This window comes from Ursus americanus, chromosome 32, assembly GCF_024610735.1.
Source record: "Ursus americanus isolate L20-20 chromosome 32, mUrsAme1.1.p, whole genome shotgun sequence".
Lineage (NCBI taxonomy): Eukaryota > Metazoa > Chordata > Mammalia > Carnivora > Ursidae > Ursus > Ursus americanus.
In genome coordinates, this window is record NC_142158.1 from 33,238,640 (window position 1) to 33,266,328 (window position 27,689).

The following is a 27,689-nucleotide window of genomic DNA, read 5'->3' on the forward strand; positions in this document are numbered from 1 at the left end:
TTAGTCATTTCTTCCTGTGCCCTTGGCTACACCCAATGTTTTTTTCTCAGCTCTGATTAAGGAGCAAGTCACCTAATGTCTTCTCATGGAAGGCAGATTAACCAACCTATCCATTTAAAGATTAACAGTAATGTGCCGTAAGGAAAATTATACCTCTAGCATGAAAATCTGCAATTGGGGAGCCACTGTACAGGATCACATTCATCTATGTCAATTATCTTGTTTATCAAAGACCATGAAGACCACACCGGGAGTAAAAAGGTACAGAGCGCACTGTGAGGATAAGTAGGTCTTACCCTCCCGGAGGCCGATGCACCACTTCACGTGGGGAGGTGGTGTTTACAGTGTCTGCTTTATAGCTCTCTGCACATTAACTTTCAAGTGTCAAAAGCAGGCAGTTAATTGTTTATTATACAAAATGTCACAAACGTAAAATACTGAGGTATAAAATTATTATAACCAATCTACCACAAGAAATCCTGCCTTTTAGATTTTACAGCTTGTTTGTCAGTCTCTGGATCTCGGCTTAACTGCCAGTATATGGACTGTGTGTGCCAGGTAGCTGCTATCTGACAAATAATGTTCTCTGCGTGCCCTGTGTCCTCAGCCAAATGAGAAATAAAAATAACATGATATGAGAATTACTATTATGGTTTAAAGTGATATGTACTAGGAAGAATGGGGGATGGCGGAATTGTGATGTCACGTGTTCTGATTTCATTCTGGCTGAAAGTGAGATTCAGAGAACTGTGATGCAGTTATCGAACTGGCTTGAGCTCACAAGAGTGAATGTGCAACTGCCCACATTCTCTAAAGCCACTGTGTCTGCCCCAGAAGCTCTCCATCACGGAATATGCACCAGCATGAGAATTTCTTCTGTTACCACCTGCTAAATTTGCAGAGACCGAATCCCCTCCCTCTGCTACCCACAATTCCAATCTTGCCAAAACTACTCCTTCTGGTAATCTCTTTGTCTTTAGGCTCAAAGAACCCATTTTTTCTCTAGAGCCATAAGAATCAGACAGTTGGGAAGGAGAAGAGGAAAGAAGGGAGGAAGAAGGAATAAAACAAAGCAGTGTATTTCTATGGGGAAGGAAAAGAGAGTGCAGTAAATCAGTTGAGATTAAGGTGGAAGTGAGGCCAATAAGTCTCCTTTATAATCTATTAGGTACAATTTATACAACAAAATTTTTGTGGCTAAGATTTAGTAAAACGGATAAATGGATGAAAATAGTAATTAGTTGACCATGGAACACCTGTTTATACCCATCCATGCACACGATGGAAAAGCACACTATTTTGCATCCATAGTAGGTTAAACCTCTCCACTACCACTAAGGTCGTGAATACCTGTGAATTTGTTTGGCTAATCCACAGAACCAGTGAGACACTGGTAAGAAACCCACAGCTACTATAGCTCATCAAATCACCAAAGTTATAGTTAGAAAAGAACCTTGAGAACTACTCAGTTCAAGGAATAAATAAATTATATCTTAATAAGATATATGTAATACATATTGACCCAGAAAACAGAAAAAGAGGTAAAGCTGCTCAAGTCATTTTAATATAACTTCAGTTGTGAAATGACTTAGAGACAGGTCAAGAAAAGAAATCTACAGGCCCACTTTATTTAAGAAAATAGGTGTAGGGGTGCCTGGCTGGCTCAGTTGGAAGAGCATATGACTCTTGATCTCAGGATCGTGAGTTTGAGTCCCATGTTGGGTGTAGAGATTGCTTAAACATACTAACTAAAAAAAAAAAAAAAAAAAAAAAAAAGGAAATAGGTGTAAACATTTTTAAATAAATATTAGCCAACACCACATCCAATAATTAGTTAGAAAATACATCATGTCCAAGCTGCAGTTATCTTAGGAATACAAATATGGGTCATCATTAGAGCATCTATCATTCCAGTGGATTAAAAAAAAAAAAAAAGCCTCTGAGTGATTCTGAGCAAGGGGTGTTCCAACAGGATTACTCTGGCTGAAGTGTGAGAACAAAGAGAAGGACAAGAGAGGATGCTGGCAGAACCACGAGCAGCCAGATTATACAACTCTCAGGGAGATGGTGGTGGCTTGCACCAGGGTGCTGGCAGTGGCAGTGGCAAGAAACTCACTAGCAATGAGAGAAATGCAAATTGAATAACAATGGGAGACAACCTCATGGCCATCAGGAGGGCAAAGAGTAGAAGAGCCACCTTGCACGGGGAGTAAGGGTGTGGGGATGAAAAACACTCTCGTGCTCCCCTGGTGGTGGGAATGTGAACTGGCAGCAGCTGAGCAGGAAGGCAATCTGCAGTATGCAGCAAAATTAAAGTCATGTGCTTTAGTGCTCCAGGATCGTACTCTTGACTACAGGTCCCAGAGAAATCTTCATTCAGGTGCAAAGGGGATAGATACAAGGACATTCATCATGGCAGCGTTGTTTTTGAGAGCAGGAATCTGGTGGTGACCTAGGTATCCATCACAAGGGGGACTGAATGAATGAAACAGGTGAGATAGTAACAGTACCTGCCTTATAAGACTGTGTTGAGGGTTAGATGATTTTATGTAAAAGCTTAGAATAGCGTCTGGCAAATAGTAAGGACTATATAAATTTGTTAATATGTTTATAATTATGATGATGGAATCCTAAGTCACATTGAGAAGCAATGATGTATAAGTCTCAAAAACATAATATTGCTTGAGAAAAGTATGAAAAAGAGTAAGATTTATAGCATAAAGACGTTTTTGAAAATTAAAACACATATACAAAACCTGCCAACATTATAGATTTTACAAATGTGCATATTAAGGATATAACCAAACACACTAGAGATGATGTCATAGAGGAGAACAGAAGCAGGGTTCAAAGCAAAGAGGAAACATACATAAAAAAGAAGGCCTTGCCCGGATCACTAAGGATGATGTATTAATGACCTGAGGAATATGGTGAACACAATTATCTATACCCAAACGATGCTTATTTAAAAACAAAACAAAGCAAAAAAACAAAAAACAAAAAAACAAAACCCAGATCTAGGTTAATTTTTCATGTTGTAGCTGAGAACTCAGCCTCAGAGAGATGGTGTCTTATTTATTACACAGCAAATCGGCAGCAGAGTGGGAACCAGAATCTGGGCTAATTTTCTGGTCCTCAGAATGCAAAACATCATTCTGTCCATCCATCCATTCAGTAAACAGTTACTGAGTATTGGGATTCCACATGCCGGGAATATAGCAGTGAACAAAACAGACACAGTCCCTTCTATTATCAAACCATGTGACTAAAACGTATAGTTACAAATGAAACTATGAACTTTTGAAGGGAAAAAAAAATCCAGATCTGTTAGCATCATACAAAGAAACTTTACCTAAACCGGGGGCAGGGGGTCAGGCAAAATTCTTCCTCAGAAGTGACACTGAAGCTGAAATTTAGAGGATCGACAGGAGGTTACCCAAGTTAAGGGGCTGGAGTATAATGAGGTGAGGGTAAGGGACGTTCCAGAGAGAACGGCAAGTACAAGGCCCTGTGGTCAAAGAATGCACTGGGCCATCTGGGAATGGAAGGAAGGCTTGTGGCCGGAATAGCAGAAGGTGAGATGGGAACTGGTACCAGACGAAGCGAGTACGCAGGCAGCAGATTACACGGGGTTTGCGGGCCCTAGTGAAGACTGTGAAATTTCTCTCAAGAGCAATGGAAAGGCTCTGAGTGGTTCTGAGCAAAGGAGCGTTCCCTAGGAGTGTGGAGAACAATGGGAAGGACCGGGAGAGGACGGGGACCCCACTGAGTAGCCAGGCATGCCCGCAGTGCAGGAGACATGCTGGTGGCTTGCCCGAGGACGGCAGTGGCAGCAAGAAGGGAATACATGTGACACTGGGGATCCAGTATCAATATAAGTTATTTCTCTCATATAAAAATACCTCTGATGATATATATTTTAGTGTGCTTCCACACATCACTGAGGTTTTACTGGGGTGTGCTTCCAATTTTTTATAACCAGCAACTAGAGAACATTCATCAAAGGATCACTGGAAACAAGTATGATAATGCTCCTGGGGCAACTGCTTGCTCGGTTTTGAGCAAGGAGGAAGGAAATGGGGCTCTAAGCCCTTTCCTAAACTATCTCGTTTGCAGCCAAAGACTGTTTCTCTGTCACCCGGCCTCTCTGGCCGTGAGCAGAATGGTAGCCACAGGGTCAGGCCAGGGGCGTGGGGTCCACCTCCCACGGCCACGAGGGCTGCCTGCGGGGCGACAGTTCCGCACTTAGAACTCCATCAATTCATATTTAGTATTTTACAGAATCATTTCCCGAAGACACTAATTGGAACATCTAACACCTTCTGCACTTTTACATCTCACTGGAGTCCCTCGCTTTTACACTCCACTTTATTGCCATTTGGGTTGATTTCATCACAGCTTCATGGAAAACAACTTCACCAACGACCATTTCCTGTCATTAGGGGGGCAGAACTGAAGTAATCCCCTGCTTCAGGACTAGGTGGGTTTTATGATAATTTTACCACAGGTAGTGTTGTGATCTCAGGTACATTTCTCTCTGGTAGCACGGTACCAGTTCCTGTCTTTAAAAAGATGAGCGTCGAATGCGGCTATAAAAGAAACATCCCCATCTTCACAATATTAACGAGCCAATAAATTCAAAAAGATGGCTGCGTCCTGGACTGGCTCACCTACCAGGCACCCGCTATCACATAATCTCTTAATTTTACTCAAATCAGTGACACGCCCAAGCCCTGTTACATTGAATTATGAGGCAGGAAAAGGCCGTCAGGTCTAGAGGCCTCCTCCCAAAACATCTTACACAGCAGCCTGCTCTTACAGCCCCCAAAGAGCAAGGATTTCACTTGACTCACAAAAGCACAGCCCTCATGTTGCTATTTTAATAAATAAGGAATACTGTAAGGCTCCAAAGGCTATTGGAATCTTTCCTTCCAGTTCCCTCTTTTCATTTTTAAACATCTTCTTTGAGATATAATTGACACACAATAAATTTCACCTATTTGAAACGTACAATTTGATGAGTCGAACACCCGTGAAACTATTAGCATAATCAGGATAACAAACCTTTCCATCAGCCTCAAAAGTTTCCTCAAGCCCCTCTGTAATTCCTCCCCGAGCCCCAGAGAACTGTGAATCTGCTTTCTGTTACTATAAGTGACTTTGCATGATCTAGAATTGTTTACAAATGGAATCATACAGTATATGCTCTTTTCTTGCTTGGTATCTTTCATCCAGATTTTCAAGGATTACTCAACAGAATCATCGGGTGAATCACTATACTTCATCAAGAAATTCCCCTACCTAACCCAGAAATAGGATTTATCTTAATTTCGTAGGCTCTATTTGGGAGCACGTGGGGTGCTGCAGTGCCTGCAGGGCACTCATGCTGGCGCTGCCCACTCTGCCTTGTCTCCCACTCAGGATAGGTAATGTGGAAATAGCTTTCTTTGCGAAAAAAACATAAATTCTTTTACTGATTGTAAAAGTAATACATATTTGAAGAAAATATGTAAATGCAGAAAATAAAAAAAATTAAAATTACCTATAATCTCACCATTCAGAAAACCTCTGTTAACATTTTGATATTCTTCCTTACTGTCTTTTAATGAACTGTTACAGCCTGAATTGTGCGTGCCCCAAGTTCGTATGTTGAAGTGGTAACCCCTAATAACTTAGAATGCGACTGAATTTGGAGATAGGGCCTTTAAAGAGATAATTAAGTTTAAATGAGGTCACAAGGATGGGGCCCTAATCCAATAGGACCAATGTCCCTACAGGAAGGGGACGAGACACCCGGGATGTGAGTGCATGTTGAAAAAGCCACTTGAGGACACAATGAGAAGACAGCTACCTGCAGGCCAAGGAGAGAGGCCTCAGGGGAAACCTAACCTGCCGACACCTTGATTTTGGACTTGCAACCTCCACAACTTTGACAAATACTGGCATCAATCTAGCTGTAAAGATGGTACACTACTTCTATTTTACATTATATAATAAGCATTTCTCTATGTTATAAATGGTTACATAGAAATTTGGATGTGTGAATGTGCAAGAATTTATTTCACTATGCCCCTATTGTTGGACATTCCTTCCCCTTTTTTGGTTATCATAAATAACACTGCATTGTACATTCATGTAAAAGAAATGCTCTACCTGAATAAGTCCTTAGGATAAATTACTAAAGGTAGAAGTAGTAGATCAAAGGGTATTTTTAAGACACTTCATTTATTGCCAAATTGCCTTCTAGAAAACTTATACATTTCTCAGCAGTATGTGACACTGCCCATTTTGTGACAGCCTCACCCATACTAAGTATTTTCATTTAAAACATCTTTGCCAACAGGAATTTAAAATGAAACCTGACAAGCTGATTTTCAAGTTCATTGGAAAAGAAAATCTGAAAGAATAGCCTAGAAAATTTAGAAAAAGAATAGCTGTGAATGCGGATTTGCAATACTAGGCAGCAAAATAGATTATAAAGCTGTAGTTATTTAAATGATGTGTCACAGAATCTGGAATAGATAGGGAGATCCATGATACCTGCTATTTTAAAATCAATGAGGGAAAGGATGAAATAATCAATAAAGGATTTCAGAACAACTGGTCACATATTTTAGAAATAAAATATGTGGTCCCTTAGACCAAACAGGATAAAATTTAAAAGGATTAAAGAGCTAAATACTAAAAACACACACAATAGTAAGAAAACGACAACCAACCAACAACTACAGAGAGGCATATTTTTATATTTTGGGCCGAGGAGGGAGTTTTGAAGCAAGTTAAAAAATCCAGAAGAAAGAAATGACTGAGAGGTATGACTAAATCAAAATAAGGGGCGCCTGGGTGGCTCAGACCATTAAGCGTCTGCCTTCAGCTCAGGTCATGATCTCAGGTCCTGGGATCGGAACCCTGCATTAGCAGGTTCCCTGCACCTCAGGGAGTGTGCTTCTCCCTCTCCCTCTGCTCCTCCCCCTGCTTGTGTTCTCTCTCTGTGTCAAATAAATAAAGTCTTTTAAAAAAATAAATCAAAATAAAAAACTTCCGGGGCGCCTGGGTGGCACAGTGGTTGGGCGTCTGCCTTCGGCTCAGGGCGTGATCCCGGCGATCTGGGATTGAGCCCCACATCAGGCTCTTCTGCTATGGGCCTGCTTCTTCCTCTCCCACTCCCCCTGCTTGTGTTCCCTCTCTCGCTGGCTGTCTCTATCTCTGTCAAATAAATAAAATATTTAAAAAAATAAAAATAAAAATAAAAAACTTCCGAACAACAAGAACATCATAAAGTTATAAAGTAACAGGGTGGGAGAAGGTATTTGCAACATGTATAAAACACAAAGGATGAATATCCATAATCTACAAATTAATAATAAAAACCACAAGCAATCAAAAAAGAAGCTGAGGGGCACCTGGGTGGCACAGCGGTTAAGCGTCTGTCTTGGGCTCAGGGCGTGATCCCGGGGTCCTGGGATCAAGCCCCACATTGGGCTCCTCCGCTGAGAGCCTGCTTCTTCCTCTCCCACTCCCCCTGCTTGTGTTCCCTCTCTCGCTGGCTGTCTCTATCTCTGTCAAATAAATAAATAAAATCTTAAAAAAAAAAAGGCTGAAAAAGAATACAAAGATGTAATTCATAAAACAAGTAGAAATGGCCAATAAACATAAAAAGATACTCAAGTTTAGCAATAACTAGGCTAAAGCATGCTAAAAACGGAAATATTTTATTTCACCGTATATGTTTGTTTTTGCTGAGAAATGATTGTTGTGTCACTAACATAAATGAAAAATTTTAAATTAAAAATATTTGCCAATAAAAGAGGCAAAAAAATGGCATCTTGCTTTAATTTGCATTTTTCTGATTATCAGTAAGGCCATACTCTTTCAAGTTTATTGACAACTCTGGTTTTTTTTTTTTTTTTTGCCTTTTTAATAAATTGCTGTTTGTGCACATTACCTGTTGGGAATTCATATTTTTTCTTAATGAAAGCACTTTTTACAATATTAAAGACAATTACTCATCGTCATGAGTGTTGCAGTTATTTTTTCCCAGTTTGTCAAACACCTTTGAACTCTATTTATGGTTTCTGACTTTGCTTTTACTCTGAGGAAGTGCTCCTCACCCTGAGCTCAGATGAATACTTATTAACAGTTCTCTGTGGTTCCCTTGGAGTAATATTGTAAACTCTAACTCTTACTAGGAAACTATTTTGGTATACAGTATGCGGAAAAAATCTCAGGGAAGTGTTATCAATTGTCAACTGTGGCAGCGTTTGCTCTATTACCTTTTCTCAACTGACGGGGAATGGCATTTTCAACCTGTACTACAGTCTCACACACGCTAAGATATAATTCAGAGTTTGCTTAATTTATCTCGTTTATTCTTACATTTAACGCCATACTACTTCAGTACGTAGGACTAATTTTAATACCTGCTAATACTAGACCTCTCATTTCATTTTTTTTTTCATCTTTGGCGGGGGTGGGGGGTAAGGGATTTCCATTTATTTATTCTCTTGGAATTTTTTAACTCAAAGTTGTCCTTTTTTAAAGCACAATCGGGATTCTGAGTAATCCTGCCTTAAACCGATAGATTAAGATGGAAAGAACCAACATCTTTACTACATTAAAGTTTTCCATCCAGAAATATGTCATTCCAGTGTTTCTTAAAGATTTATAGCTTCTTTAATTAGAACCTGTGGATTTATTAACTTGGTAGGTATTTGTTGTTTGTGAGGGGAGAAAAGTTTAAAAATGCTGGCAGATCTCCTTGGCATGCTCACCTTATAATCTACACTATTTATGAGCACACATCATCCTTCGGCCCCACCTTTTCCTTACCTTATCCCATCTCTAATGGCATAAGAAGGGTTCAGAGACGGGTGATCCTTGGTCATATGGCTAGGGATCGACTAATGTAAGGGAGAAGTATGGCTCATGGATTGTTACGAGGTGTTTGGCAGTTTTTATTGCAATTATGAATGGAATTTCCCCCCATTATATTTTCTAACTGGTTATTGGGTTTTTTTGAGAACACTTATTTGTATACATTACTGTATTCGGCTACATTCTTCATAGCTCTTATTAGTTCTAGTAATTTTTCAGTTCACTTCCTTGGATATCTTATCACATCACATCTGCAAATAATGATATTTGGTTCCTCTTCCTCAATATTTATCACACCTATTTCTTGTTCTTCCCCTCCGCCCCTCACAGAGCTTCCAGAGCAATGCGAAATAGCGGTGGTAATTGGGGCCACCTTCACAGGAGTGCAGCCTGTGCTTTCAGAGCGGTCCTACACTCAGAAGGGACCCACAATTAGTTTCAATGCTCCACTGCCTCGCTCTTAAAATTCTTAATAATCTTGTCTCTGAACTTATTTTTTTTAACTTTAAAAAAAATATTTTATTTATTTATTTGAGAGAGAGCGTGAGCAAGAGAGAGAACAAGAGTGGGAAGAGGAGCAGAGGGAGAGGGAGAAGCAGACTCCCCACCGAACAGGGAGCCTGACATGGGACTCGATCCCAGGACCCCAGGGCCATGACCTGGGCCGAGGGCAGACACTTAACTGACTGAACCACCCAGGTGCCCCAGAATTTATGTTTTTAAGTAAAGTCTGATGGGACAATAGAGCAAGCCTGTGAACGCAGGAGATATGCAACGTGTGTGTCCACAATTCCCTGCTGGTCCATGAGTGAGGAATTCCAGAGGACCCACACAGATGGTTGTTGAATGAGACTCAAAGCAAGGACAAGGTCAAGGTGCCGTGAGTATGGCTGAGTAGAGGCTGTGGACAGCCTGGAGAGGCCATGCTTTCCCTTCCAACCAGAACTCGTCTCCTATGTAGAAAGAAGGCAACAGTGTTCCAAGAAGCACTCCAAAGAACTCCATCCTATCTTTTTTTCATTCTTATTTCCTTATTATGGCCAGGTATTTATGCTGATAATAATAACATAAAAAGAAAGGCAAAGATCAGGCAACCCATAGTTCCTTTCCCCCCCAGTCCTTCCTTATTAAGGAAGCTTACAGGGTAAGCCAAGGGTAGAGAGTTTTTGTGAAATGTGTGTGAATTAAGAAGTGAAATAAAAATAATTTAGTTTTGTGCAGAATTTCCACTGTTCCGGTAAGAACTGAATACATACACATCTATGAGCTACCAAATATGAACTGTATAATTTTGGTGATTCTACATACATGGTAAGTGCTTTTATATTTGCATTTAAAACTACCATTACACAACATAAAGATGAATGATAAAATTCATGCTAATAATTTAAAAGTTTAGTTTTTCTTTACTTAGAATAACATTAAACAGCCAGTAAAAACACCATGCCACCTTAGATGCGCCATGGCTTAGGGAGCGACAGTGGCTCCCGCTGGGTCTGAGCATCGCCAGCCCCTCCCTCAGGAGACTGCTGTGGCCTGCCTCCCTGTGCTCCTCGGTAACCCTGGGCCACCGAAAGGCCACGGTCCCAAATGTGTTGGAGTAGATGCAACAGGACTCGGTGGAGACTGTGACTCAGGCGTTGGAGAAATTTAACATAGAGAAGGCCGCTGCGGCCCATGTGAAGAAGGAGTGTGGTGAGAAATACAACCCCGGGCGCCTGTGTGGCGCAGTCAGTTGGGTTCAGACTCTTGGTTTCGGCTCATGATCTCAGGGGCCTGGGATGGAGCCTACGTCGGGGTCTGAGCTTGGTGGGGAGTCTGCTTTGGATTCTCTCTCTCTCCCCCTTTGTGTTCCTCCCCCACCCCCACCCCACTCATGCTCCCTCCCTCTCAAATAAATAAATAAGATCTAAAAAAACCCCAGCAGTACTACCCCACCTGGCACTGCAGGGTGGGGAGGAACCTGGGTCGTTCTGTGACGCAGGAAACCAAACCCTTCAGCTGCTTCTGCCTGGGCCAAGTGGCCACTTCTCTGTTCAAATCTGGGGGCCTGTGTCACACACCCAGTGATCCACCCCGAAACAAAGAGTGCAGCCTAAATTCCAAGCACCGGAGACTGAAATCTTCAGCAATGTCTCAGGGAACACCTCAATCTTTGAATCTTTATTGTGTTGTTTGTACAGGACATTCTCCGTATGAATTTGTTATAGTTGTAAAACAATTAGTAAAATGGCTTACAGTTTTATTTATTTTCTCTTCCATACCTCTGCCCCATGTTTTTTCTCCTCAAAATCCATTCCTTTCAAAAAAATAAATCTGTTGTTGAAAAACAAAAACAAAAAAACACAGGCCAAGTGGAAAGATTGCAAAGGAAAGGAAAAAAAAATTTAAGTGCCTTTTTAAGGAAGACATGCAAATGGCCATGGACCTACGAAAAAACGCTCCATATCACTAATTATCAGGGAAATGCAAATGAAAACCACAGTATGATATCTCCTCACACCCGTCAGAATGGCTAGAATCAAAAAGATAAGAAACAACAAGCGTTGGTGAGGATGTGGAGAAAAAGTAACCCTTCACTGTTGGTGGGAATGCAAGGTGGTGCAGCCACTGTGGAAAACAGTACAGGGGTTCCTCAAAAGATTAAAAATACAACTACCTAGGATCCAGTAATTCCACTGGTGGGTATTTACCCAAAGAAAATGAAAACACTAATTTGAAAAGACACATGCACCCCTATGTTCATTATTTACAACATTGCAACATTACTTACAATCGCCGAGATATGGAAACAATCCAACTATCCACCAACAGATGAATGGATAGAGAAGATGTGGTATATATATACAACGGAATATCACTCAACCACAAAAAGAATGAGATCTTGCCATTTACAACAACATGGATGAACCGAGAGGGTATAATGCTAAGTCAAATAAGTCAGAGAAAGACAAATGCCATATGATTTCATTCATATGTGGAATTTAAGAAACAAAACAAATGAACAAAGAAAAAAAGGGACAAAAAATAGACTTATACAGAGGACAAACTGGTGGTTGCCAAAGTGGAGGAGGACGGAGGGGTGAATGAAATAAATAAAGGGGATTAAGAGTACACTTAACGTGATGAACACTGAGTAATGTATAGAAAGAGAAAAGGGGGAAAAAAAGTACCTTTAATGGCATTCTGCCTACTCTTTGAACAAGGGGTTCCATGCTTTCATTTTGCATTCTGCCCTGCAAATTATATAGCTGGCCCTGGGAATTATAATGGGTATTTTTTGCTTTTTGTTTATTTTAGGCTTTATTGGAATCACCTCTAATTAAACCTCACTATGTATATATGGGTCATTACAGAATTGTTATTGATAGTAAAAGACTGGAAACACTAATATTCCTCAAAGGGGACTGTTTAAATAAGTTACAGCACCTCTATTCAATGGAATACTGCACAAATGTAAAAATAAAAAGCATGAGAAAGCTCTATGTGTACTGGTAAGGGAAGATCGCTAAGAAACACTAATTGAAAAAGAAATGTGTGAATATGTGCTATGATTTTTAATAGAAAGGGGTGACATAAGAATATATATTTGTATTTTCTATTTAAAATATTAAATTAAAAAATTACCTACCAGGTTTTGGCGTGGAGGCTTGGGGTACTAAGTTAGGGACTAGACCAAAATTAGACTTTCTATCCCTTTAGCCACTGGAACATCTTTCATAGTGCCAGAGAAACATCTTGCCTATTCACAACGTGACTATTCATCATGCCAGTCTGAGGCAGAACCATGGTTTGTGAGAAAGTGATAATGTTGCATGATATTGGATATATGCTCCATGATGTCCCATTTAAACATAAGTTGCTGTGCAAATTTCCATTTACCTGGACACGCACATACACCCCCTCCCCATACCACGGTTATAACAAGGGGATATATAAGTAGGATCCAAAAAAATCAATCCTATAAAATGTAGAAGCAAATTCTGTAAAATTAGAGCAATAAAAATCTTTTTAGGGTATTTTTATTCCCAAACAAAACAACCAGAACAAAAATACCAACAGAAAAAAAAAAAAGGAATAAAGGAAAATGAAACGTAAATGTACACAAAGGACCACACAGTAGACTGAGAATCCTATGATGTGAGCAAGTTGCTTTCCAATCGTCCCCTCACCCTGCCCCCAACGTAAGAACTGGAGCCCATTCCTGTAGGCGAACACAGGCTCCCTAGGGTAGGAGGCAAACTTTCTAATAGTCTGTATGTGCTACTGTGGGGCATTTACTTTATCTGAATTTTTATAAAACTCTTAAGAACCTGTTAAGAAGATAGTGCTTAACCTGCTTCTCAGGAAGAGGGAGAGACCACTGCTAACTTTACGCTTACTCTAACCGCCCCACCTCCCATGCAAGGTAGTTCACTGGAATAGGCACTGCTTTTGGAGTAGGTCAGAGATAAACAGGCCTTTGCACACGCTGACCATTTGCTATGATTTTCCCCTGACCCTCCACTTTTTCTGCCTTTGCTCAAGGGCTGGCCCATTCATCGCCTCCACTGGGGGTCTTTCCTGACACCATCCCGAACTCAGGTTAGGTGCCCCCATTTCAGTGTTCCTATAGCATCTGCTGCAATCTCCCAACAGATGACCTATTCTACTGTGTTGTCACCTTCTATTTAAGTGTCTTTCTCCTCCATTAGCTCATACGATCCTCCAAGGCAGAAACTACACCTCTGTATCTTTCAATCCCCAGTGCTTAAGATACACTTGGCAGCCTCTTAATAAATGTCTGCTTAATGCCAAGTAATTTACAGTAGATAAAGAAGTTAAGCTTCACTGACAATTAGAACCAGCCTTAATATCTGGTTAGAGAAAAAGGCTGGGAAAAGCATAGCCTCTTGGTCTAGACTAGTCCAGACTCAATAGTGTCATTTTAGGAAACCATCTGCATTAAGGTCTTTAGGGCCCCTCTGCCACTCCAGCAAGTTTATTTCTGCCTCATTCTAACACCTTCATCCCCTAGTGAACCGCCCCTCCTACCCCCAAATCTCTGTTTTTGCTCCAGAGGACTACTTATTTTTTAAACACAGTTGCAAAGCACAGAAGTCATATCCTTAGTTCAGTGGATGCCAAAAGCCCTTCACAGCACAGATTTCTAACTGTTTATTTCCCCGGGAACTTTACTGAATTCTAAACACACTGCTACAATTTCAAAATACTTTTAGATGACAGTAGCAACTTCAGGCCACCGATTTCCATTTTCTGCTTCCAGCTCTTCTGAGGGGACAAAGTATCCGCCATTTTGTTGCTATGCAAATTGGCACTTCTGTAATAGTTTACTGAATTCTTCAAGGCCCAGCTCAAAATACCATTCTTCATGAAGTCTTATCTGACTAGGCAAGAAATACGTTCATTCCTTCATAGCCCAACTAAATATTTTACCTCTCCACTCCGCTTGTGCCTTCCGTCTGCTTTCTCCACTCCACATACTTCCATGTCTGCCCGGTGTGTTTCCGCAGCTACTCTGGGCCAGGGGGTAAGTTCCCTGCTGTCTGGAGCCCCTTCTGTAACTTTCTGTCTTTGCATCAGTCTGTGTGTCTGCTTTCAGCTCCATTCCCTCCTTTGTTCTGCACTGTAGCTTGGAGGCTAAAGCTCCCCAAACCCCATTTCCCAAGCTTGCCAGCTTGGTTTTTGGTGAAGTTCTGCCAGTAGAAGAAACTCATGAGAGACTGGAAGATGGGAGGAAGAAAGGAAACATTTCTTTTCTATCTGTTTCTGGTGGCAGATGAACACAGGCTCTGGTGTTTCCGTCAGACAGCCCAGTCTATGGGGGCAGCCACAGTGAGTATTCCCAGAGCGTCAGCAACAGAATTCCTATGCTTGTGCTGCCTATTTTGGTTGCCCTACCTCAATTACTAACAAGAAACTAGACCAAAAAAGCCACAAGTCTTTGTGGATCCATCCTGGCAGATGCAGACGTAACCCTTAAAGGCACAAAGGTGCTAATGGAAGCTTCCTGGTCTTTAAAAGGTTTAAGGAGCCTTGAATTTTGAGCCTAGAGCTCCATGCTCTAGCTTACTCTCTCTTAAGCTGCTGTAGAGTCAAGGACAAGGATGGAGAGGGACTTAGGAGAGCTTATGTTTTCCAGAAGAATCAGGAGACCTTAAGAAGGGAAACCAGACGCATGTAATGCTAAATACCACACTCTAATATCAGTGTAAAGTGTTTACTGCTCCCCCAAGTCTTACTAAAAGCATCTTCCATATTCATCTACAAGACTCATAAGAAGAGAAGAGCTATTTAAAAAAGAAAAAAATGCAAATGGCCCTTAATCATATGAAAAGATGCTCAATTTCTCTCACAAGAGAAACGCAGTTAAAACTGCACTGAGATAAGATTTCTCACCTATCAAACTGGCAAAAATCCGGAAGTTTGACAATATGCTCCACTGGCAAGGCTGTGGGAAAAGTCATTATCCCATATTGCCAGTGAAAATTTCAAAATGGTATAATCCCTATGGAGGTGAGTTTGGCAACATCTAGCAAAATTACACATGCATTTACCTTCTGACCAGGTAACCCCTTTCTAGGACTCTATCCCAAAGATATAGTAGGAAAAATAGGAAAAGACTTATGCACAAGGCAACAGCACAATTTGTAGGAGCAGAAGACTGAAAGCAATCCAAATGGTTCATCAAGAGAGAAGTGGTTGAATAAATAAACTACAGTACATCTATTCTAATGAGTACCATGCAGCTAGAAAAAAGGAATGCATAATATCCTTCTAGATAGCTAGCTCTAGGAGAAGTGTTAAGTACAAAAAGACAAGGTATAGAAATAAAGTATGTATAGCATATAGTATGCTACCAATTATTCAGGAATATTGAGGAGGGTAGAAAATAGAAGTTATATATAATATAATATAATATAATATAATATAATATAATATAATATAAATTTACTTATTTTTCATTATTTAAAATAGAAGGCTAACCCAAAAAACTAAGAAAAGAGCACCTATAGGAGTAGAGGGGACAGGAATAGAAGCTGGATTTCTCTAAATAAAGTTCTTTTGTAGATTTGATTTTGGAACCATATCTGTATTTTATATAGTTATAAAACAAAAAAATCTTTAAAGGTAATCTCCAAACACTGAAAGCAAAATGGAGGAAATGAATCCAACTGTATACTGACGTAGTAGCATGACCACATAGTATTATTTTAGGTGACTTTATAACACGGTAATTTTAATATATATGTCTAGTGGGATATACCCTAACGACCCCAAAAATAACTGCAAAAATCTTAAAACTGTTTTCAGTAACCATATGGTAGCACTGATACTGTAATTCTGAGACTATTTTGTATACTGGGGACAAAGCAAATGAGTTATTGTGCCGTATCACTGGTCACCAAGATTTTTAGTATAGGAAAAAGGAGCTGCAAGGTCAAAGGCCAAAAAAAACCTCTGTGTACTGAATTTTAATTAGAAGTGTCAGCATTACTCATGACATATTTTATCTGTTAAATATATGATAAATAAATAAGTAAATGTGCCCATATTTCCTAGTTCTGTCCACCAGGAAGGCCCGGAAATAGTGGCCAACCCAGTAGCAAGTGCTTCCACGGACGTTTTCAAATGTTATCCCCACTGAAAGGAACCAGGGCTCTTTGAAGAACCGGCTGGTTGCAGCTTGGGGAGGTAACTATACGAAATGAACCTGGGATGTCATGTCATGCCAGAAATCAAGGAAGTGTTAAGGACTATGCAGGTCATGTCAGAAGGACTCAAGAGCCAGTATGAAGAGGCTAAAGACTGGGACAATTCGAATGTCAATAATAACAACTGCAAGTGATTAAAACGTGTCCAATTTGCTTAGTCCCAGAAAGTCCCCTTCCCCTCCAAATAGTCCCCACAAGCAAATCTCACTGGTCACAGGTGGAGGATGCTGAGTAACCACCTCTTTATCTGAAGACGGTAAAAATCCTTCTATTCCCTGGCAAACTGCATCTCAGGATTATCAAATGAGTGTTGAAGAAATTTTTCTAGCTATTAAACAGTGATACAATTTGAAAATAATGATTTTGCAATCCCAAATTATGAAATAATGAATCTAGGAAATAATCCGAATGAATGGGAGTATCCAAAAGAGAGCGATCACTGAAGATTTTCTGTGCTTCTTAATAAACATACGTACTACCACCTATGGAACATTTTCACAGAAAACAAAAACAAAAACAAAACAAAAAGCCCCCCAGAACTTGAACTGGATTGAATCAGAATCTATCTAACTACCAAGTTACAAAAACTACAACAGAGAAACATGTTAAATGTTACCATGGGGACTTAATCACCCAAATTTAGGCTGTTAGAAACTCTATAGGACAAAAATCAAATAGTTTCTTCAACAAATTATAATTAGAGAGAGGAGAAAAAAGAGAGAGACAGACAGACATGTGGAAGGGAACCTACAGATTTAAAGAGATTTAAGAGTCATAATGACTATTGATAGTATGGACCTTATCTGAATTCTGGTTTAAACAACCTGTAAAAACACATAAACTCATTCCAGACTTTGATCCAATTAGGGACATCTGAACACCGACTAGATATTTAATTTTTTAAAAAGATTTTTTTTTTAAAGATTTTATTTATTTATTTGACAGAGATAGAGACAGCCAGCGAGAGAGGGAACACAAGCAGGGGGAGTGGGAGAGGAAGAAGCAGGCTCATAGTGGAGGAGCCTGATGTGGGGCTCGATCCCATAACAGCGGGATCACGCCCTGAGCCGAAGGCAGACGCTTAACCGCTGTGCCACCCAGGCGCCCCTAATTTTTTAAAAAGATTTACTTATTTACTTGAGAGAGAGAATAAACAGGGGGGAGCGGCAGAGGCAGAGGGAGAAGCAGACTCCCTGCCGAGCAGGGAGCCCGATGCAGGGCTCGATCCCAGGACCCTGGGATCATGACCTGAGCAGAAGGCAGATGCTTAACTGACTGAGCCACCCAGGCACCCCTGATTGGATATTTAATATCCGTAAAAAAATTACAGTTCAATTTTGGGGTATTATAATGATATTGTCACTATGGCTGTAAAAGGAAGTCTTACTTTTAGACATACATAATGAAAATATTTATGGATAAGATGATAAAATTATCATCGGGGATTGGTGTCAAAATAATCTGATAGGGAAGAAGTGGGTAGCATATGGATAAAATAGATTGTCTGTGAGTTAATAGTTCTTTAAGCTGGGTGGTAGGTACTATTCCTTCTACCTGAATAACTGGGTATTCAAAGAAGTGAATTTAAATACAAGATTAAAAAAAAGGAAGCTTGGCAATTATTCTGAAAAACTGCAAGGAGTTGGCAAATGTCATGTGTGTGTCACAAGGTGGAGTGCCAAGGCAGAGCAAACGCATTCTGTGGGAGATCGAATGTTTATAAAATAGCAGTCATATCTCTTCTAATTACTCCTTCCATGCCTCACTGGTAAGACAGGTTAGCGATTCCCACAAAGGCCTCCTAACAAAGAGGAGACGGTCATGACAGGGTGGCTCTCCCAGGTGAGAATACACCCCAACATGATCCAGAAGCAGCCGCCAAATGAGAAGGGGCTGTGGTAGCAGCAGCAGATGAGGTGGGAGAAGCGCTGTGGGGAGAGGCTAACACCCAGATCTGCTCAGTGTGGCTGTGGGGAGGGCCCATTCCCATGGATATATGAGGCCACAGGGTTCCAAGGCTCCCCCACAAATCTGTACAAGCAGAGATGCATGAAGAATGACATGCTGTCAACAAAAATGGGAAAGAAACCCTTTGATGGGAAACAAGACTAAGATCTTACAAAGCTTATTTTTTCCTGGCATCGTTATACGTTGCCAGTAGTAACATTAAAATCTCATTTAAAAAAAAACCCAATACAAATATTTTTAAAGTAATTTTGAGGCCCGTAAGGAGAGTATTGCTCAAATGAGAGTAGCCAGAACTCTGAAACAAAGAGCAGGAGCTGTGAAAGAGAGAAGTTCTGAATCTTAAAACATAAAAGTAGAGTTGATACCCTACCAGTTATTCATGATGACGTTATTTTACTTTTTTACTTTTTGTCCCCATGAAAACCTGGAGTGTCTATCAGTGCTTCTCAAGGAAGGAGTGCATATTTCACAAGGCACAGAAAGGAGTTAAGTGCTACAATTTAAAGGCGACTCCAAGCGATTCTGAGGTACAAGGTGCCCCCAATTAGAGGACCACTCCCTTCTTGGAGGTCCCTGTAGGGTGGCTGGCTAACGCCTGTGTGCAGCCCAAATGCATCTGAGATCAACAGAATGGAAAGCTGGCTGTTGCTATTTCAAATACCCCTTGAAGCTAAGCAGAGCTGCCACGTCAGACAGAGGATAATGAAATCCCCCTGTGCTCCTCCACGACTCACACCACCTCCCTGTCTGCCCAGCATGGGGACAGCTTTGAGCTGCGAAGACGGTAGGAGGAGGGCGCCAGAGGGGACCCCGCTTCAGGCCATCTCCCAACAAGTGCACATACGTACCCGCCAGCCGGCCCCACTGCTCCCATTCAGCTGAGGGACGATGACGGGCAGATGACTGCAGTGCTCTTTGCAGTCAAACTTGTGGGCATCCCGGAAAAGGGCTCAAAGAAAAGTGTTTGTCCAGAAACCAAACACTTCCTGCAGCTCTGCAATCTTCTTTCATCCCCTGACATGCCGAGACCATTATGGCTTCGATAATGCTGACAAATTCACTTTGGACAAAAAACGCAGACCAGCAACAGCATCCCTCACCACAACGGATCCTGAGTTTCAGCCTGTAATGGCTTCTCAGGCCAAACAGACCTGTTTCTTGGATAGTTAGTGTCCACAAACCTGTTCTTCCTCCAATGAGAAGGGGACACGGACGGAAGTAGATGGGGCCTGCCGTGGGGCAGGTTCAAGAACGCGGTGCATGCTGGGCTGACATGAATTGCCGAATGGCACTCGGGCTGTGACTGTGAAGGTGGCTGGGTTCAGAGCTTCCTCCGCAAGGACACCCCTAACTACACAATCACATACGCAGTGGGGCCTATGGTCTATAACAGAGCATGGGCAGCCGGTGGAAAGATGTATCCTCCCTGCAACAGTCTATCGCCACAATTCCACACAGCCCACGGAATTAAAAGCCTTGATAATATCAGGTGATGCTTCAGCTGTGTTAACTCTCAAATTGCTTCGAAGTCACAACAATGAGTAACATTTATATTTAATGGCAAAAGTTATATCCATAACAAAGGTAAAACCAAATTATTTATTTTAGCTGAGCTCTAAAATTTCTCTGTACATTAAAATAATGGCTACTCCTGCCACTTGACTAACATTATTCTTCCAAATTTCCCTAAGTAAAGGATTACCTTTAGGACACAGCAGGTCTTAAGGACACTTAGACTTATGACTGTCCCAAGAATTAGTAAACATCGGCAAGTTACACTCATCTTTCCCATTCTAGTCATCACCGTGTTTCTAGGACATGTGTCAATATGCTATGTGTCCCAGCATGGAGGGGACGTCGGAAGGAGAGGGGATATGGATCCCTTCGTAAAGGCAAAGAATCTGTCTTAGGTGTACCAAGGCAGGGGCACCTGAACATACAGAGTCCCTTTTCAAAGAAGCTGCAGTAAAGGCAGATTCAAGGACCTAGTCAGTCAAACCAGGATCTCTGCAGGAGGTGTGTAAAAAGCCATGGGCACAGCTGGGTGGGAAAAGCCACTCAGGCCATCTAGAATGTCAAGACCCAGGCTGGACTCCACACAATGCCAGACGAAATATTACCTAAAACACAACACAACAGGAAACAACCAAATAACAACTAAACCAAAATGAAAAATACTCTTCTGAGAGATCAGTCAGACAGTATTTCCCACAAGATAACTTGACTTTCACAATGACAATTCAGTTATTCTGGTCTTATTTAAATTATACGCAGGCGTCTTCTTGAGGCAAACTTGGCTAAGCAGCGCAAATATGGACTGATGCGTCCATGAAAAGGAGATAGTCTCATAGCGAGCACACCGTTCATATCCAATTAAAGGCCAAAATACCTCCACAGCCTCGGAAAGCATGAGTGTTGGATCAATAATCTACAGACTTGTTCCCTGATCTCACCTACCATTAAATATAGAAAAGCCTTTGGAGTAAAACGCTTTGCCAGACTATCATAAGCATTCCCCACATATCAAACCTAAGTGCATCACTAGGAAATTTTCAGTTCTTAACTCCTAGTGTAATATTTATAGTCTTTTATGTTTACTAGAATTATTATTTTGACTACTTCTAAAACTATAAGACTTCCCCTATGTCACTCATCCATAAGGCATTCAAATCAACCAGTTCTTAGTCAAAGCTGATTAAGAGGTGGGTTAAGATGAGTTAATGAGCTAGCAAAATATGTGAAGATAAAATACCTAAGTGTATATAAAAAACATAATTGCAATACTTACCTATCAGCCCCTTCTCAAGAGTGAAGGTTTTGTTTGTAAACATACATTCAAAAGCCACAATGTGAAAAATCTTGTTCACTGTGTTGTGAGTCCCAACTATTCGAATATACCTGGGGGTAAAAAGATAATTTGTTGAAGAAAACAAGCTTCCATCACAACCAATCCAAAGACAACGGAATAAGATACATTGTGTAAAGTTACAGTGTACCAGGGCATGGACTAAAGGAGACTTTGAACTTGACTTCAGACCCTCTGCCTGCTCCTTAGGGCTAGCTCCGACTGAGCCTAGAAGAATTACAGCCAAATTAGGGAGCTCCCACTTTCCGGAGAATTAAGCAGAACTTAAGATTTGATTTACCTAGAAAATCAAACCAGGTACCGTTGAAGCTCAATCCCTGAATGTCAGTGTAATTATATGTCCATGAGACATTCACGCTGGAGAATCACGGCTTCTGTCTTCGCCTTGTGGTTAGGGAAGTGCCTGTGCACAGGTGCACAAACACTTGCCAAATCAAATGTTTTCCAACTCAAGGAAAGATTTCATCCATTGGAGACAAACGCATGAAATCAATACTGCCTTCTTGTTTAACAGAAAAATCCACAGGAACTACTAAAAACCACTCACAGTTTTTTATACTTCAACACTGCTCCTAAATCCTTGCAGAAAGTTAACCCTATATACTTACACCAGCCCCCCCACTACCCGCCCTCCCCCCCCCCCCCCAACTTGACTGCCGGGAAGCCTTCTCCTGACCAGAGGAAATGATCCGCAGGGGTGACCCAGCCTGCTCTGCAGCCTCCCTCCTGGCCACACGGCTCTGGCGTCTGCACACAGTGCAGAGCTGCCCGGGGCAGGTCTTGAGCATTCCGGCCTATTCGCCCTCTCTTTCTCCCTGGAGGCTTCACCTCCCATGAACAAGCATTAACCTTGGAGTGACTTGTTCCTTTCACTCTCCAAAGGGACCTGACCGTTCACAGGTTAATGAACAGACAAACTCATTCTTCTGAGTGTCACACAAATCGCTGGGGAATGTGCCACACACTGTCTTACTGGGATTCAAAGGAAGACCCAGGAAAAAGAACTAGATTAAGTGATAACACTCTCCCAAATTATGAGCTATGCGCTCTGAAGGATGGGGCATATTAAATGAACACATTTCAATTAGGAGATGACAGACCGGGCAAGGTTTTAGTAATATCCTTCCTCTGCTGTGTAAAACCACCTTCGACTTCGATGATATAATTTTACTTCAGAGTTAATCGCTGTTCACTAATTCGGTAATTCCCTTACATTTCTCATCACTCCAAGTTAACTGTGTAATGTAAATGCCAATTAAAAAAATTCACATTAAGGAGACTATATTTGGGGTTTTTATATCATGAGCTATTTTCCCTCCTGTTCCTTCAAGCACGAATCTCACGGCATTCCCAGTGCAACTCATTTAGCCATCTGCTCCTTGACATGAGCTGGTCACTCATCTTCATAACCAATCTAAATGCTATCTCCTGGGCTGGCTGTCCAATGTGCCCGTGCCCACTGCAGGGAAACACCGTTCTTCCTGTACGGAGAGCCAGGGCGACGGCTGCGCTCATCAGAGCTCTCTGGTTAAGCAGGAGGTTGGCCCTGAGCTGTCCTCTCGAGCCCTCGAGGCAGACAGAAGGTACTGATGATACTGTGTCTGGGTGGGTAGGTGGAGTTCAAGTAAAATAAGTTCTAAATGGTTTGCGTGGAACAGGAATCGTGTAGTTCTTTACCACTGGCGGGGACAGTCTCTATAGACTTTCTGGAAGGGAAGGGGTGTGTTAAGCCTGGCGCATTGGCCTGAATCTAATTTTGTCCATTTCCTTAAACCCACAGCAACTCAACCAGCATAGCATTTTCAACTGCTCATGGCCGTGACAGCCTGAGTGCTGCTGTCTGTAACCTTGGAGGGAATGGAGGGAATGTGGTTTGGGGAATTCGATCAGATCATTTTCCTGTTCCCTAGGTCGAGTCTCCACCAAAGGAGACGCAGCTCTCCTAATACTGTATTAGGCAGAGGAGCCAGGAAGTGACTGATAGGGCCCTTCCCCATTGGCAGTGCTTAAGGTTAAGAATCCGGGCTGACCTAAGGGGAGGCAGTCCTGTTCCCTTCCTCCTTTTCTTCCTTTTTATAAAAAAAAAAAACACCTATGGAACCAGGTTCTCCAACTTTAGATAACAGTCATTTCCCAAATTTAACCCTGGTGCAAATGTCAAAAATGGGAGAAAATATGCAACCTTTCTCTCTTTCATCCCCCAATTATAAGAAGCTGAAAACAGAAAACTGTACTGGAATACATTTTACAGCCTTAATGATAGTGCTCGTGATAACAAACAAGATAATATATATATATGGTTGGAAGAGCACTGAGATGCCTCCAGATAAAAAGTTCTCTATAAATGAAGATAATGTTATCTCTGCTGCATAATCCTGAGGTCAAATTAGCACTTCGCCACTGTACGTCACACTTCTTGATTAGCCCGTTACACATAAATGCTCATAACAAGTTTAATTATTCTGGTTCTACAATACTTTCTAAGTCTCCGCAAAATTACAGCATAATTTACAAAAATGGCATGAAGTCCTTATTCAAATACGCATTCTAAAAAACTGGTAACAAAGTCACAAGAAAGACACCATGCTCGTCTTGCCCGGCAAGGAGTGCTTTGGCACAGAGATCTGCACTGGAAGTGGAGAACAGGCTTCCACTAATCCCCCAACTTCAGTGACCAGTAGGGGAATCTGGAGCTCTACACAAGAACTCAGAGGCCGGGACCCATGAGCAGTGGCTAGAAGGCGAGGGGCCAGCACGGACTCCTCCCTGATGAAGAGAGGGGTTCTCTCACAGTGGAGCGTCCCTGAGGCAGAAGACAAGTTTTTACTACTCAAGCTATTGAAAATCCAAGGGGTGGGGATGGGAAGAGGGTCCTCTCTCTCTTTTTCACTTTTTCACTTTTTTTTTTTTTTTAAACAAAGTAACACTCACTTCTGGGTCATAACACCTAAACGGGAGTAGATCTTACATTTTCTCTGCCAACAAGATTTTGAATAAGGGGAGAGCTTGAGATGAGTTTTTTTTTCTCCTTTCGGCATCATCTCTCCAAAGCACAGTCAGACTCTGATTTAACCTGATAATAAGGGCAGTGGCAGCTAGTGACTTCATCAGTGTGCAGAGAGGGGCGCTGCTGAAGAATAGAGCAGCTATCCTTTGTTCTCTCTGATCCTCAACAGCAGCTCAGACAGTTGGAAGATAATTAAAACTTAAACAGCGCTGAGGAAGGCAGCTAGGCAACAGATTGGCCATTTCTGAGAAGGATGAATGCTGTCCACATGAGCCCTCTCGGAACCGTCTGCTCCTAATATTCTCCTCCCTTCCCTGTGCTGTTTGTCTTGTCGTCACTGACGGAGACCCGATCCCGCACACAGTTCACAACAGGATGTTTCAAGGCAGAAGTTTCCAGGAGCTATAATATTGTGGGTGAAAAGAGATTCTGTCTTCTTTAATGAAATGAAACCTGAAACCTCCAAGGATAGCACTCTAAAATTGAAAGGCACGACAGAGTTTTAAAGAGCGTGCTTTAGAGGCTAACAGAACCAGGTGTGTCGCCCAGCCCCGTCACTTTAAATTAGCTCTGTCACTTTGGACCAAAAAAACCCACCTTAAACCTTTCAAACCTCAGTTTTCTTCTCTATAAAATGAGGTCAATAACACAAACCTTGTCAGATATTTAGATGAGATAAGAATTTAAAAGTGTTTAATGCAGTGCTTGGCAGAGGAGGATATGATTAAATAGAAATCCAAGGAGTAGGTCACCGGGTGCCAAATTTCTTTGGTTAGACTTCGAGAATGCCAGTTGTCTGGAAGAGTATTCCTAACTGTAGGTGTTAAAATGGTGCATCCAGGAGGAGGCAGGCCCACCCAGGGGCAGACTTCGAGAACACAGGCAGGGTCTTGTCCTTCCTCTTCGAAAACCACAGTGGAGGCACTATGCCCACAGAAGGAGACTACATTCCACCTGCAGATCCCCTGGCTCTACGGTATCTCCTTCTTCAAGCTTCTAGGCTCTGGAAAAGTCTATTTAAAATGTTCTTGACCTGACTCAGCTATACATGAAGAAGCAAGAAAAGATCTTTTGCCCATATTTGGTCTAGATACCCAGACCCACAGAGGAGTGTCTTCTTTGTGCAAACCCTAGAAGTTTGTAGTTTTAGTTCATCAAGAAAAATACATCAGCATTTTCTAACAGAGAGACATCATAATACTGTGACCTAGAGGAACTCTGCTTTGAAGATGTCATTGCGTTCCCCACCTGTTCTGGGAAACGTATAGATTCCTATCCTTAATCTATCTTTCTGTCATTTCTCGTCAGGATGCTACCAGATTTGATTTCTAAGTCACAGATGACACATTTTTACCATACTAAGGGAAGTACAGAAAAGGAGAAAATACAAAGGAACAGCACCTTGACCATTCCCACTTTAAGCCCTTTGGTATTCTCTAGTCTTCAGTTCTGGTGGCCCACAAGCCTACTTGAGATTAGAGTTAGCCCCTGACCTTTGCCTCTGGTTACAGGCTCACCCACGTCTGTACTAGGCAGGTTCTGCTGCAGGATAAAATTGAATTCAGTAAGAAATATTTAAATGAGCTCTCAAGGGATCAACCTAAGCCTAAATCCATCAGAATTCTGTTCTTTGGTAAACAAATTTTTATTCTCAAAGTGAACTTCAACATTCTTGGGTTAAACAGAGACTCTTGAGGAAACTAGATTTAGCCTGAGACTGTGTGCAAGAAGGGCTCCTTAACATTTTGGCTCTTCCTCTGAGGTAGCCAGAGAACTCTGCTGTGGCCAGATGTGGTCCTCCAGCGAGAACCTTCGCTCCCGCATTTGCTAGGGACTTGAGATGGTGTGGGCTCTGGATTCGCTTCCAAGACTTCCTATTTGACTCTTGCTTTCAAGGAGATGTCAAGAATGTACATAAATAATTTGCTGACCCAAGAAGCAGGTAATGTCTGCAGGTCTCGCCAGGATGGTATTTTCTTCCAGTTCTATGTACAGTGTTAGTGCTCTTATAATCAAACCGCCGACTGGAGGGGGAAGTGACTTCAGGTCTTGTTGCTAAGGCAGTTTACTGCCAGAATGACAAAAAGCTTCTAGAAAAAGCAGGTTGCAACGGAAAAGATTTGTTACTCTTAGAAAACCTTCCCCCCGGCTGATCTGTGGGGCTATAGATTCTCCTCCACTGACTTCAGCAAAGGGCCCAGCAGCATTTGCTTATTTGGGAGAGGAAGAATTATTGAAAGGTTAAACAGTCTGTGTCTAGAGTTAGCCTAAGCAGAGGCTACTGTCTCAGAGAGTCCCAGTGCTGTCTGACCGTCAGCCCTGCAGAGGGAGCAATCGTGTTCCAGCACCGCCACTATTCAAGGGCAAATGAAACAAGTCATCTTGGTTTTCAGAGAAAACGGATGCTCTATAGAATCAAGTATGCAGAGGGGATAAGATGGGTAACTAATTACTAACACATCATACCCCAGTGCTACCAAAATAGCACTTTGCAACATTAGAGATAAATATTTAAGTGTTGTTTTTTATTTGGAAGAAATGTGAATTTTGAACAGTAGGCCTTTTTCCCACCTTTAAATATGTACAACCTATCCTGCCACAATCATATGCCTTCAGCTTATGGAATTACATTTGGAATTAATATCGCAAAAGAACTTAATTATAATATTTACATATATCATATGAAAATGATATAATCCATACGGTTTAATTTCCTGATTGCACATTTATGAGTCAATAGCCCTTGCAGGTATACTGGGGAAATCTGCTTTAATCAAGATTTAATACACATCCAGTAGCTGCCAGAAATTGTGCTAAACACTGTGATGAATGGACCCAAAAGACTGGACACACACGTTCATCATCAAAGAAGGTTACAGTGCAGTTTAGAAGGCAAGACTAAAACGTATTAGCAGTAGCGGTGGAGAGAAAAACATAAGAGCTTCTTATCTATTCACACATGGTGAAGAGGTTAGCCGACTCTTAAAACACCAAATTCTGCAATATGAACTTTAGAAGTCCTCCCCATGAACTATTCTTGCTTCAAAGACCAAAACAAAACAAACACGGCTAAAAGAAAAATAATCCTCAACCCCCCCATGCGCAGATGCATGCACGTACACACACACACACACACACACACACACACACACAAATATTAACTCGGTATTTACTATGTGTTAGCTACTGTTGCTGGGTGCTGGGATATGGGGTTGAACAACACACATCAAATCTCTTCCCCGTGGAATTTATATTTCAG

General features: G+C 41.5%; 1 protein-coding gene across 6 annotated transcripts in view; it reads right to left on the bottom strand.

Annotated features, from left to right (window-relative positions):
- Positions 1-27,689, bottom strand: part of BTBD9 (BTB domain containing 9) — a 407,526-nt gene that overhangs the window by 120,966 nt on the left and 258,871 nt on the right. For all 6 annotated transcript variants that reach the window (XM_045786315.2, XM_045786316.2, XM_045786314.2 and 3 more), the window contains exon 7: positions 21,346-21,455. In XM_045786315.2, the coding sequence (XP_045642271.1) occupies positions 21,346-21,455 (110 nt within the window). The remainder of the gene's footprint in view (positions 1-21,345; positions 21,456-27,689) is intronic.